The sequence below is a fragment of the Moschus berezovskii genome, chromosome 7 (genome assembly GCF_049115385.1).
Source record: "Moschus berezovskii isolate FMDL1 chromosome 7, NW_MosBer_1.0, whole genome shotgun sequence".
Taxonomy (NCBI): Eukaryota; Metazoa; Chordata; class Mammalia; order Artiodactyla; family Moschidae; genus Moschus; species Moschus berezovskii.
In genome coordinates, this window is record NC_142466.1 from 116071531 (window position 1) to 116085719 (window position 14189).

A 14189-nucleotide genomic window follows, 5' to 3' on the forward strand; every position below is an offset into this window, starting at 1 on the left:
CAGCCCCAAGGGCTTGCCTTCATCCTAGTCATCATAATAGCCGTATCTATGTCAGTTAGACTCCATGTCAGTCTGCCCTCTGCAAGGACGTGTGTAAAAGCCAATCCATTTTCATAGATGGCTCCTGACTGAAGCTGGACAATTGCTCTGCAGAGATTGCAGCAAACGAAGCCTAGCAGCTCACAGAAGTTAGTTCAGTAATGGAACGGGAGCAAGGAGGTAAAGTACTGCAAAGGTACCAATTTGGTAGCAATAAAGCTATTGGGCTTGGAAGTGGAAGATCAATTTTAAATAATCAACACAGAAGATTATCTCTGAATTGACACCAAGTGGCCCAGGAGATGTTTGCTGATTATCCCCCGCCTCATCCCTCTCTATTCAGGGAGAGCCTGAACCGAAACCTGGACTAAATGAGGGATAAGGGGGGGGAAAGGGCACAGGGTATTGATTCTCAGCAGGGATGCCAACCTCTAAGTGGCTGAAACTGACAACGACAAATGTGGGGCACCATCCCAGACTCATCTTCTTCTGAGCCCACTTGGCATGCTCTTAAAAGAAAAAAAAATAGGGAAAAATCTCCGAATGCACGTTTCCAAGTTCTCTCTTTCATGACTCAGGCCAGATGTATCTGAGCCTGCCAGTGGTGCCAAAACACCCTACCTCCTAAGGGACACCGTCGTCAGCGGAGAAACTCACTGAACCCCCCAGAACTACTGGAGGAATGGAGGCTGGCTATTTCTGAAGTAGACGTTTCCCTTAAATGATGCCTCTCTGCAGCGGGAAGCAAAAATCAATTCACGTTCTTTAATGCATCAATTGCCACCCTGATCTGAGGTCATGTCTAAAAACATGGAAAAAATCTCTTACCCACTGGTGCCTGTATTTCAACCATTCTAACCTAAATTCATGATGACTGAAATCTAAAAACATTCATTCTAAAATCCTTCCCTCCATCACTTTCCCCCCCAACCCTTTTTTTTAATTTAAATATGTGCTCGAGAGCAAAGGTTCTCAACATCTCTGTTACTGGCATTGGGAGCCAGACAACTCTTCACTGCAGAGGGCTGTCTTTACCTTGGAGGGTGTGCAGCAGCATCCCTGACCTCTGGCCTCTATGCACCGGACGCCAGCAGCAACCCCACACACCCAGCAGTGACGACCAAGAATGCCTGCTGACATTTCTGAATGTCCCGTTAGGAGGCCAAATCACCCCGAGGCTGGTGGTTCTCTCGTCTACCCTAGACCAATTATAAATCCAAGTATCTTAAGAGGGACCCGGGCACGGGAATTTTTAAAAGCTTTGTAGGTAATTCTGATGTGCAGCCACTTCTTTACATATTAAACTGAGGCTTCACCTTCCTGTGTAACTGTGGCTCTGGCCTCTGCTGACGTTTTCATATCCCTTCCACAGGGTGGAATGCCAAGTGTAGAAATAAGAAATAGCAGTGCAGAAATTTAAAACGTGAGAAAGAGGAGGCTTGTGACAGGAAAACTGACGTTGTTAATTTTTTTTTTTTAATTATAAACCAGGATGTAGATGTAGACCGAAGTATTCAAAGAAAAAGCCCAACAGGTAGGGTGGCTTCCTCAGTCTGGTGCTAGCTCCGTGAACTGACGGGTTGTCATTTAAGATGGCTGTGACACAGGCTGCTATCCAGAGAAACAACACTCAAGCTGCCAAAGCCAGCCAGAGTCACTGACTCCTTAAGCCTGCTTGCTTGAACTTCAATCTCTCTGAGAAAAAGAGGCTGGAGGGTCAAAGAGGTTTGCTTAAACACTGTTAAACAGTCTAGGAAAGATCTTGAAAAGCCCTATAGTCAGGAAGCCTATACAACTTTGTTTGGTTTTCCAAACAAACATATTTATGTCATCTGGGAGGCCGCATAGCATGGTGTAGACACACAGGATCTGGAATCTGCTTGCTTCTGATACACTCTACTCTACCATGAAGAAACTCTTTTCTTGGACAAGTTGTTTAAATGTCAGTGCCTAAGCACAGGATTGCTGCGAGGACCAATCTGCTGCGATGATTTACACCCTGTGTGTCCACACTAGATCTGCTGCGATGATTTACACCCTGTGTGTCCACACTAGATCTGCTGCGATGATTTACACCCTGTGTGTCCACACTAGACATGGGCACACATGCCTTCAGTGTCGTGTGTGCGCTCATTCGGGTCCCGCGCTTTGCGACCCCATGGACTGTAGCCCGACAGGCTCCTCTGTCCATGGAATTTTCCCGGCAAGAACCCCGGAGCCTGTTGCCATTTCCTGCTCCAGGGGATCTTTAAGACCCAAGGACTGATCTCACATTTCCCGTGTCTCCTAGATTGGCAGGAGACTCTTTACCACTGCGCCACGTGGGAAGCCCAAAGTTAGCAACTGACTTACTCTTATTTCTGTTTTTATTATTATTTATTTGACTATGGATTATTTTTTCCCAGAAAATTCCTTTTAAAATCACACTGAACTCCAGTTCCATGTGAGAAATACTGATATAGACTAATCTGGAGCCACTCTAATAGAAATACAACCCTTGGACCACGTGATACCAAGACTGTATCCGGAATCCAGAGGTTGGGGGTCTCCTTTCAACCACAAGCATCCTAAGTGGTGCCGTGGTGGACTTCGCCCTCATCATCCCATGTCTGTAAGCTCCTCGAAAGCAGAGACCTGTCTACCTCACATATCATCAACTCCCCAGGGTATGGCATTTGGCAAACCTTGGTGCCCAATACATACTCTTGAATGATTTCTGGACAAAGACCACAGCTCATTCATCTCAGCAGAACCAACCACCCAGCCCCAGCTCCACTCACCGAGTGAAGCAGCTTTTCCAAAAAACCTACTAGAGACATTTTCATTAAATGCATGAAGCAACCATTAAGATGGTGGATTAGAATGGCAATTCATCCAACTCTGATAAATGAGCAAGACGGCTGGGCAATCAGACCTGGTTTACAATGACTTGATTTACATTCAACTTTCAGGTACTTATTTAAGGCTCAAAGGAAGGTACACCATAAGCCACAAACCACTTGCTCTGAAACCTGAAGGGAAAGCCACTCATGAAACCACGGCTTGTGGCAAAGTGACCACCACTATCAGTGCCCCCCTCCCCTGCCTTGACTCGCCCAAAGCAAAGCTTACGAAGCTACCACAATTTTTCTTTTAAAGCCACCTGTGAAATAACTGCCAAATGTTCAGCAACTACTCACAATCTCAAAATCAGAAAAAGATAAACAGAAAAATACAATGCAAAGAGGCAGTGGAAACATAGGAAATACCCTTTGGACAAAACTGACTTTTAAGTTACCAAGAGGGAAGGTGGAAGGGAGGTTCAAGAGGGAGGGGACATATATACACCCATGGCTGATTCATGCCAATAAGTGGCAGAAACCAACACAATACTGTAAAGCAATCATACTCCAATTAAAAATTAATTAATCAAAAAATAATTACCACGAGAAGAAAAGAAATCATTTCTAGCAATACCATCAGCTGTCTGATGTAGCTCCTGCAATATTCCAAGGTCTTCATGACTGATCCCTAAATTATTTCCAGCCACAACTACATAAAGCATTTATTATTATCTCCATTTTACAGATGAGAAAATTGAGTCTCCAAGAGGTTGCAACTTGTCCAAAGTTAAAGGAAGTCTCTGGGTATTTGGTCATATGCTAGGTAAATAAGAACTAAGAGAGGGTTATGACTCCCACCGTGTGGAGTCTCAGAAGCCTATTTTGATTCCTAGCTTTGCCACTTCCCTGGTGAGTGACATGGACAATCTCCTTAACCTCCTGATGACTTGGTGTTCTCATTTGTAATATGCTGCTATTTCCCTCACAGAATGGAGGTGAGTATTTAACAACTAATATATGCATGGGCTTCCCAGAAAGTGATACTGAATGACTGTCTTAGAATGATGATTTCAAACATTAATGAAAAAATTTCCCAGATACAAGAAAATTTAAATTTTACAAAGCATCTCACACCAGGTTCGTCTCATTTGACTTCCTAGGTAGGACAGACATCATCATCGCTTTCTACAGAGGAGAATATTGAGTATCTGAGTGGTTACTTATTCATAGCTCTGCATGGAATGATAATTGCTTGCTTATTCACTCTTTCTTCCAGTCAGTCTTCCACCCCAAACTCTGAGCTTGGTGAAGGAGTGAATGTACACTGCAGGTTGTGGGATGTGTGTGTGTGTGTGTGTGTGAATGTGTGTGCAAGCCTTGCTGTTGTGGGATGTGTGTGTGTGTGTCAGGTTTGCTGTTGTGGGATGTGTGTGTGTGAAAGTGTGTGTGAATGTGTGTGCAAGCCTTGCTGTTTTGGGATGTGTGTGTGTGTGTCAGCTTTGCTGTTGTGGCATGTGTGTGTGTGTGTGTCAGCTTTGCTGTTGTGGGATGTGTGTGTGTGAATGTGTGTGTGAATGTGTGTGCAAGCCTTGCTGTTGTGGGATGTGTGTGTGTGTCAGCTTTGCTGTTGTGGCATGTGTGTGTGTGTGTCAGCTTTGCTGTTGTGGGATGTGTGTGTGTGAATGTGTGTGCGAATGTGTGTGCAAGCCTTGCTGTTGTGGGATGTGTGTGTGTGTGTCAGCTTTGCTGTTGTGGGATGTGTGTGTGCGTGCGCGCGCTTTGCTGTTTTCCATTGGTCATCTCTATATTACCAAACCACAGCCTGGTTTACAGAATACAATCGATGTTAAAGTCTAAAGGATTAGATGGACGCATGAGAGAATGCAGCATGAATGTATATGCCCAGAATGAGGAAAATGCGTCCAAAATAAACAAAACTTGAGTCTGCAGGATCCAAGTTCAGAGTCCTCTCCAGTCCTCCATGGTATTTCCCAATGACAACCTTTCCTGGAGTCACGGAATTTCAGAGGAGGGATCATCTTAGTGAACACTCTCATTTTACAGATGAAAAAACAGAAACTCAGAGAAGTTCCATTTCTTGGCCAAAATCATACCTGGGTGGGGAGGTGGGTGGGCTGAGCCAGCACCCAGGTCCTCCGCCTCTAGGATCGAGGATGCCGCCGCTGCGCAATGGCAGATTCCAGAGCAGAAACCTGCGCAGCCTCCACATGTCAGCTCAGACTCAGGAGTGACAGAGCAGCAACCTTGTGCACCCAGACAGCTGTGTGTGCACAGATTATGGCTCAGCCTGTGAGGCTACAGGAGAGAGGGCTTCTGCTGGGGTTTAACTTGAAAGGCTCTCACCATTGCCAGTGGCACCGACTCCCCCAGGACACCATGGACTGAAGTCACCCTGCGTCTGCCTATGCATGAGGACGCAGATGGCCTTAACCCACTGAAGTGAGGAGAGCAGGCTCCTTCCGAAGCTCTCAGGTCACCCTGGGTTCTAGCCTGGATTCTAGGGTCGGGCAGACTGGACAAAACTTGAGGTCTAGGACATTTCAGAGAGGCTGGCTCTGTAGCCTCAGACGAGACGGCACAAGCTGGAAGTAAAGTCTCTCTTTCATGATGCAAACATCAAGTTTCTAATGTGCTGTGTCCATGTCAGCACACGGGGAGACACTCCGGGAATCAAATGCGGGCGCACGTTAGTGTCTCAACAAAGCAGTGACGAGAAAGCGCAGTTGGCAACAGCCCCAGTGAGCACATCTGGGCTGGTTTTTGTTCTGGTCTAAACCTGGTCTCGAAGAGCATGTGGACCTCTGGGTATCTATCTGCATGTGTGTCCAGGTGAAGGTTACAACAGGAGCCTCACCCAATCTTTGCACCTAATAGTCTCCCACATCATTGTTTATCATCCCCCATATATGCCTATTCTGCCGTTTTTCTTTTGCGGCATTTACAGTGTGTGTGCGTGCATGTGTTCGTGTGTGTGTGTGTGTGTGGTCTGTGTGTTCGTGTGTGTGTGCATGTGTGTGTGGTGTGTGTGTGTTTATGTGCGTCTGTGTGTGCATGTGTGTGTGGTATGTCTGTGTGTGTGTGGTGTGTGTGGTGTGTGTGTGTGTGGTGTGTGTATGGTATGTGTGTGTTTTGTGTGGTGTGTGTATGTGTGTGTTCATGTGTGTGTGTGGTATGTGCATGTGTATATGTGGTGTGTGTGTGCGCACGTGTGCGTGTGTGTGGTGTGTGGTGTGTGTGTATGTGTGTGTTCGTGTGTGTGTGGTGTGTGTGGTGTGTGTGTGCGCGCACGTGTGCATGTGTGTGTGTGTGGTGTGTGTGTGGTGTGTGGTGTGTCTGTGTGTGGTGTGTGTGTGTCTGTGTGTGTGGTGTGTGTGTGTGTGTGTGGTGTGTCTATGTGGTGTGTGTGTGTGTCTGTGTGTGTGGTGTGTGGTGTGTAGTGTGTCTGTGTGTGTGGTGTGTAGTGTGTCTGTGTGTGTGGTGTGTGTGGTGTGTCTGTGTGGTATGTGTGTGTGTGTCTGTGTGTATGGTGTGTGTGGTATGTCTGTGTGTGTGTGGTGTGTTTGGTGTGTGTGTGGTGTGTGTATGTGTCTGTGTGTGTGGTATGTCTGTGTGTGTGGTGTGCCTGTGTGGTGTGTCTGTGTGTGTGGTGTGTCTGTGTATGTGTGTATGTGTGTGTGTGTGTTTGTGTGTCCGATTAACGTGCTCTTTTGAGTGCAAGGACCATGTTTGCTTTACTTACCACTGTGTCATCGGGCCTTAAACACAGTTGCTGGGCCGCTAGCTGGTGCTTATTAATTATGTGAGGATTAAATAAAGGAAGAAAGAAATAACTAGATGACCAGGGGCCTGACTTCTGGATTTAAACTCTATCATTTAATTAACCACGTGACCTTGGTTCACTCTTATATACTTAATTTTAGAGCTTTTGGAAAGCATCTTAGAAACTGGCTCCTTGGACGACGGCAGACTTCTGCTTGATCAGTGGAATCCAAACAAAAGCACAGGTGAAATCTAAACACAGAAGCAGATGTAAACTTTCTCTCATACTTTCAAATGGAGATCTGAATATTCAGCACAGAGTCACAGCCTTCTGCAGCTGGTAGCAAATTCATGAATCACCCATCCCCAGTCCACCATGACACACGATGCGCAAAGGAGACGTGCCCACTTTCATGTCAAATACACAGTGGACACAAGGTCTGGATTCTTGGCTTCCCAGCTGCCGGTCAGTATCTTTCCTCCACTGTCCTCGCACTCCTGCTTGAAGAGGCACAGCAGTGTCAGACCCTGCCTTTCTCCCTTGATCCTAAAGACTCCAGCTCTAGAGAGTTTTCTGCACTCTTCAATTTTAGTCCACAACATTTTTTGTGTGCTTACGATACAAGGCAGAACAAAAATCACTCTGGGGATCCAGAAATGAATTATATGTAAGTCCTGGCCTCATGGAGTTTCCAGTTAGGTGAGAAAGAAATACAAGAATGGACTCCAGCTCCGAATGGTTGACAACTAAAGAGGCATACGCGTGGAGAGCTGTGGGAGTATCAAAGAGAGACTTATCAAGTGGGATGCGGAGCGTCCATAAGATGGTTTCAAAGAAGAGCTTTGGGCTAAGTCCTTTGGGAGTGACTGGATTCCAAGCCAAACACCAGTTCAGACTTGCTCAAGAAAGAGTTATTCACGGAGTCCCTATTTGTTTCCAAATGTATGAACATGTTTGGGTAAGACATCTGGTATATTACCAGGACCTGTACAACAGCAGAGCCTACACCTGATGAAATGGACTAAAATCACTGTCTGGGACTGGACACACAGAGACAACGGTTTGAATCCTGGTCCTGCCACTCACTGCCTGTGTGGCTTTGGAAGTTACTCCACCTGGTGAAAGCCCAGTTCCCCCCTCCATATAAAGTGGAGAAAATAACTCGATGCTACCTCTGATGTTACTGTAAGCTGTCAATGAGAGGATGCATACAAAGTACCAAGCACCAGGCCCAGCACACATTAAGCACTCAACAATATATCACTTTTATTCGTCACTGATAATCCCTTGCACATCGTAATAAAAGAGAAGAATGAATCAACAGAAAAATAAATACATAATGAGCAAGTATATAACATTCTTGGCCCAGACACTCCTCCACACCACAAGGTCCATGCCAAAGTATGACCCACCCCCCACCCCCACCAAAGCGCTCAAAGAATGAAAGGCAAGGGTGAGCTCAGCCCAGCTCTTACCTGTATATTTTGTATCTGGTTGTAAATCCTTGACGGTGTCTTTCCACAAAGGACAGATAGCCCCTGGAGTGGTGGAAAGGCCCCCTGTCTGAGATGAGCCAATCAAACTCCTTGGAGACATGTTGCTCTGCTGCAGCTGGTTCCTGGAGGGAGGGCTGCACCGAGACACGGCCCCATACAAACAGGAAGTAGAGGAGCTCAACGAACCTCCAGTTCATGCTTTTCTGCCGGCCTCTCTCCTCTCATTCTTGCTCCATTCTGAGGAGTCCTGTGAAGGCAGGAATAGAAGAGAGACAGGAAGAGGAGGAGAGAGGGAGAGGAAAGGTGGGGAGGGGAAGCAAAATACACGGGAGAGAGAGAGACAAAGGAGAAGAGTCTTTAATGCTTCTCATTTCATCATAACACTTCACATCAGAAGACTGGCTCAGGGCTTACAAACACCAGTGCAGTTCTGCTTAAGAGGGCGGCGTCTACGGACATCTGGGCACGCACTCCTGATTTGCTGTTCACACGTGGTGTGAACATGGACGGACAAGTACAAACTGCTGAGCCTCTTAGATACGCAGTTTCCTCGTCTGCAAGACGGAGGACGGCCTTAAGCATCGAAACTTGGCACCTGGCACACTGAAGGTATTCAGGGCGTCTGTGTTGACAGCTAGAGTGAAATGAATGACTGCAGAAACAGTTTCCTCCAGCCAGGAAGGGACTTGGGGCTAGAGCTTCAGTCTCTGCCCTACCTGCCATCTTCACAAACAGCCTGAGTCTCGCAGCAGGGACCCAGTAAGTGAGAATCCATTTCTCTCCTGCTCTCCCACAGACATGCACCCAGTGAACGCAGGCTTTGCTTTCGCATCATCAGTTGACGGACTGCACAAAGTCTTGGGATGCATCATGATCACGACTATCTGGGACGGACACCTTACAGATGGAGAGTTCATGGAGCTCATCCGAATCCCTTCTCCAGGGCCCAGTGGAAAGTCTCCCTGACCCCAAAGAAGCAGAGCTGGAGAATCCACCTGTCAGTGTCTCTGAGCCTCAAGGCTATCTTGTGTTCAGAAGGGGAACAAAAGGCCAAGGAACTAGTGGCATCTTGGCCCCTCTTTCTTGGGTGGTAGCACAGCAGAGGGGCACCATGCTGGAGAAATGCTTAAGGGAGGACTTAGGTAGGGGCTCCTTGTGGGGAGAAAGGAAGAGGAACCACTCGGCCATGCCTGGACTTGGGCAAGTGTACACGTTTTCTTTTTATCATCACGTCATCATTCTACTCGGTAGCTTGACATTATGCTGTCTGTGTCCTTCACCCCCACTTATCCTAGGAGAGCTCATCTTACTCTACCCTGAAAGGCAGCTTGGAATGCAGGTTCTACCAGTTATAAACAGTGTATATTCAGGCAAGTGACTTCACTTCTCTGAGCCTCAGTTTCTCGGTCTATAAAATGTAGTTAGCAACAGCACTTGTATCCAGAACTAGCGTGGAAATGAAATGACGCCATTTACGTCAAGTGCCCTGTGCAGGGCCTGACTTTTTTTAGAAAATGCTCAACAAATGGCACCAGTGATGACGAAGACACGGGTGATAATAAACACTGATGTTGGTGATGTCCGGCCATCCCCTGCTGGAGTGTCTTTGCTCCTGTGGTCTCCACTGCCACGCCAAGTCCTATTTATCCTTACCAGCTAGCTGAGGCCAGGTCCTCAAAGGTCATTCCTTTTTCTGTCCCTCTCAAAAGCTGTTAGCTGTTCCTTTCTTTCAGCCCCTGTGGTTCACTTATATAACTGTATGTTAGTATTTACGATCTTTTATTGCACTGATTTGTTTCTATGTCCGTCTTGCTCATGGGGTTGTGAGTCTTTAACCAGCAAGAATCTTTAGAAGACTGTTTCTACACAAGGCTGGCTGTCTGACTCTGAACAGTCATAGCCTCTCTCTAGATCTCAGATTTTTACGTCTACCATTTAAAAACCTGGCAAGGACAAAACCATTTTATCGAGTGGGAAACCATGTAGAAACGTGAAGAAATATGATCTCTTATTGGTCTACTCTTCCAGATGAAAACGGGAAGAAAGTCAAGCTAAGAAGGAGAGAAAAGCAAAAGGAGAGAGATTTGAATTTCTGACCCAATTGGCTATTACCCTCCGTGGTCTGATTGCGCCATTCTATTACGAGGAGCTGCAGAAGTCTACTTGGCACCACAGGCCCCAGCTGTCAGGGGCAAAGGAGAGAGGCCCGTGAGCAGACGAGTGGGCTGGCAGAAGCTGTGGCCACAAGTTTTGTTTAGATCCTAAAACAAAGCCGTCCATGTGGAGTGCAGAGCTGTAACAGCTCCAGCTGCCAAAATGGTCTGCTGGAGCCCACCTGAGTGGCAAGCAGCGGGTGGAGGCGACTGTTCAGAGATCCTGGTGGGGAGCCACACACACCGAAATCACAGCGTGTCACCATCCAGCCCTTCTGCGTGGCTTCAGTGAGTGGGTGCGGGGTGGGCACCTAGGGGAGAATGCCTGGCTGTTAGACTGTTTGCAAGGAAACAGGCTTCAGAACACTGCAGCTTTTAAACGTGAAACAAGGCTAGACAAGGAAAGAGCAGCATGTGTACATGTGTGTTCGTGTATGTGCGTGTGTGTGCGCGTGTGTGCGTGTGTGTATGTGTGTGTGCGTGTGTGCGTGTGTGTGCGAGACCTCAGCCCCTAGAATTTACAGACATTGGGATGATCTAATCCAGTGCTTCCCTTCTGGCAGCCCTTTTGTCCCATAGGGGACCTCTTCGACTGTCACAATGGAGGGGACGCTACTGGTATCTAACAGGTAGAAGCCAGGGGCTGCTAAACATCCTACAGTGCACAAGACAGCCCCTCCCCCCACAACAAAGAGAACTGCACCAAAAATGTCAGCGGTGCAAATGTTGATAAATCCTGCTCCAGTCCAGCTCCTTCTTACAAGGTCACCATCTGAGTGACTGACTGGGCCAGACTCCTGTCTTCCAGCTCCTGGTTTTCATGCTGCCATGTTGTCTTGGCAGGATGGTGAGCTGAGACAATTCAGTAGCTGTGTCTGAACCTTCTCTGTAGTTGGGGACTATGGCACAATCTACATCTCTGCAAGCACAGGTGAGCGCTTCGTGGAAGAAGTCTGAGTATCTTTCTGTTGACTCAGAAAAATCACGATAATTCACAGAACTCTACAAATGATAACGAAAGTTTCTAGAAGGTGCATTTGAATAGAGATGGGCGTCTTACTGGCTAAGGACAAGGACTAGTATTGCGTTACTTAAATATTGTCTTATCAGGACAGACACAGTGATTCTTCTTCTGTAAATAAGGCCAAATTAGCATCAACTGTATTAGAGACTTGGGTTAATATATGGGCCCCAAGTTTGATATTACGGAGCATCTATCATGTACTTGGATCTAAAAAAATGTCTCTTATCTTGGCAGTAGCTAAAGCATTCAGTACAGACTAGAGCTTAACAAAAGTTTCTTCCTTGAGATGGATGGTGTTGTTGTCGTTCAGTTGCTAAGCTGTGTCCAACTCTGTGACCTCATGGACTGCAGCACGCCAAGCTCCTCTGTCCCTCTCTGTCTCCAGAAGTTTGCCCACGTTCATGTCCATTGAGTTGGAGATGCTATCTAACCATCTCATCCTCTGCTACCCCTTTCTCCTTTTGCCTTCAATCTTTCCCAGAATCGGGGTCTTTTCCAGTGAGTCAGCTCTTCACATCAGGTGGCCAAAGTATTGGAAATTCAGTTTTACCAACAGCCTTGCCAATGAATGTTCAGGGTTGATTTCCTTTAGGACTGACTGGTTTGATCTCCTTGCAGTCCAAGTGATTCTCAAGAGATGGGTACAGCTCTCCCATTAACAAATGAGTTCCTTGGGACTTGGAGACATTAAATAGCTTTAATAAGCTCACAAGTCCTGTTTTTCAGGAATCTAACTCATGTACTAATGTATCTGATTACAAAGTATGTATAGTTTCCAATATATCCCTCCCCTCCCCACACACAGGTAAAATCAGATCCTGTCCTCTAGAGATTCATAATAGTTTGCAAAGTCACAAATAGACCTGAGGAATTCTAATATGAAATATACTATCATCAATACTATAAGCAAAGAAAATGTCCAGTGGAAGAATAGAGGCCAGAGAGGTTTTCAATCAAGAGATCTGGAAAGAACCCTGAAGGGGAGGTGGTATTTGAGCTGGTTTGTGGCTCAGTTGATAAAGAATCTGCCTTCAATGCGGGAGACCTGGATTCGATCCCTGGGTTGGAAAGATCCCCTAGAGAAGGAAAAGGCTACCCACTCCAGTATTCTGGCCTGCAGAATTCTATATAGTCTACGGGGTCACAAAGCAAAGAGTCGGGCATGACTGAGCGACTTTCACTCACTCGCTCATGTGAGGTTTTGGTAAGAAGAGATGAGGAAAAGAGAATTCTAGCATAGCAGGCAACATACAGAAAGTCTCAGAGGTGGGAGAGGGCAGAGTGACGGGGTGTGTGCCCAGGGTAGCATGCAGGGTGGCAGAGGCTTCAGTGAGATTTGAGGGCTGATGGAGGGCCTGCAGTTACCTGTGTCTCCCTCTGAATCTCTCATCAAGCAAGGACTGTATTTCACTTTCAGGCTACAGAGTCTAAGGGCGAAGCGTTGTGGATGTTCAATATACTCATTCATCCATCCACTAACATATTCAGCTGGAAATTAAATAGTGAGCAGAGCTTCCTTAATATTCAGTTGGGAGAAGCAAACAAACAGGCTGTACATGTGGCGGCGTAGAGAGCGCTAAAGAAACCGAAGGCAGCTAAGACGGGATCGGCAGTGAGGCTACCGCTTCCATACACGGTGCTGAGGAAAAGCTACTCGGATGAAGATGTTCTGATGGTGACCCGAAGAAAGTGAAGGAGTGAGTGAGGCAAAACCTCAGGGAAAAGAAAATGTCAGTGGAAGGAAAGGAAAGAGAGAAGGTCAGCAACGGTTTGTGGAGACCAAGTTGTATTTCAGTCTCCTGTAGGGAGCTTGGAGAAGGCAATGGCAACCCACTCCAGTGTTCTTGCCTGGAGAATCCCAGGGACAGGGGAGCCTGGCGGGCTGCCGTCTGTGGGGTCGCACAGAGTCGGCCACGACTGAAGCGACTTAGCAGCAGCAGTAGGGAGCTTAGAATCTCATTGGGATGCAGGTCAGCTGGAGGAGGCAATCACCTGTTTATTAACTGAGCGTCTACCATGTGCCAGAAACACGCACCAGTTGCTTTACCCATGTGACCTCACTGCAATATGGTTGAGGCTGTGATTCCCATTTTTCATGTGGGGAGAGGGAACACTGAGGTCCAAGAGCAATAAGCAACTGGCCCAACACCACAAAGCTGGCCAGTCGGACAAGCCAACCTGCTGTCCAGCTAGGAAGCCACTGACCATGTGCAGCTATCAAGCAGGTAAAATGTGGCTCTTCCAAATCAGGATGTGCTGTAAGTATAAATCCACACCACCAGGTCTCAAAGAGTTAGAGGAACAGGATGCACAATACCTCACCAATATTTTATAATGGTTATGTGTTGAAAGTGAAAGTGAAAGTCACTCAGTCCTGTCTGACTCTTTGCAATCCCATTGACTCTACAGTCCATGGAATTCTCCAGGCCAGAATACCAGAGTAGGTAGCCTTTCCCTTCTCCAGGGGATCTTCCCAACCTAGGGATCAAACCCAGGTCTCCCACATTGCAGGTGGATTCTTTACCAACTGAGCCACCAGGGAAGCCAGTCATATGTTGAAATAGTACTATTTTGAATGTACTATATTGTAAATACAATATATTATTAAAGTTTATTTCATCTCTTTCTAAATATTTAATGGGGTTGCAAAAATCTTAAAATTACACATATGGATGGTGTTTTATTTTTAATGGACAGGACAGGGCTCAAACAAGCCTTTTCTGCTCTGTGACACTACCTAAGAAGGTCACTCTCATCCACCTCCTTGTTTTTATCTTTTTTTTTTTTTTGAAGTATATACTTGATTTACAATGTCATGTTAGTTTCAGGTGTACAACAGACTGATTCAGTTAAACATACCATATATGTATATGT

The 14189-nt window shown here is 46.5% G+C and overlaps 1 protein-coding gene across 1 annotated transcript in view; it reads right to left on the reverse strand.

Moving 5' to 3' along the window:
* The window catches only part of BRINP1 (BMP/retinoic acid inducible neural specific 1), a 203860-nt gene that overhangs the window by 139579 nt on the left and 50092 nt on the right, over nucleotides 1–14189 (reverse strand). The window contains exon 2 of the mRNA XM_055427959.2: nucleotides 8118–8385. Coding sequence (XP_055283934.2) covers nucleotides 8118–8335 — 218 coding nt within the window. The 5' untranslated portion in view covers nucleotides 8336–8385. The remainder of the gene's footprint in view (nucleotides 1–8117; nucleotides 8386–14189) is intronic.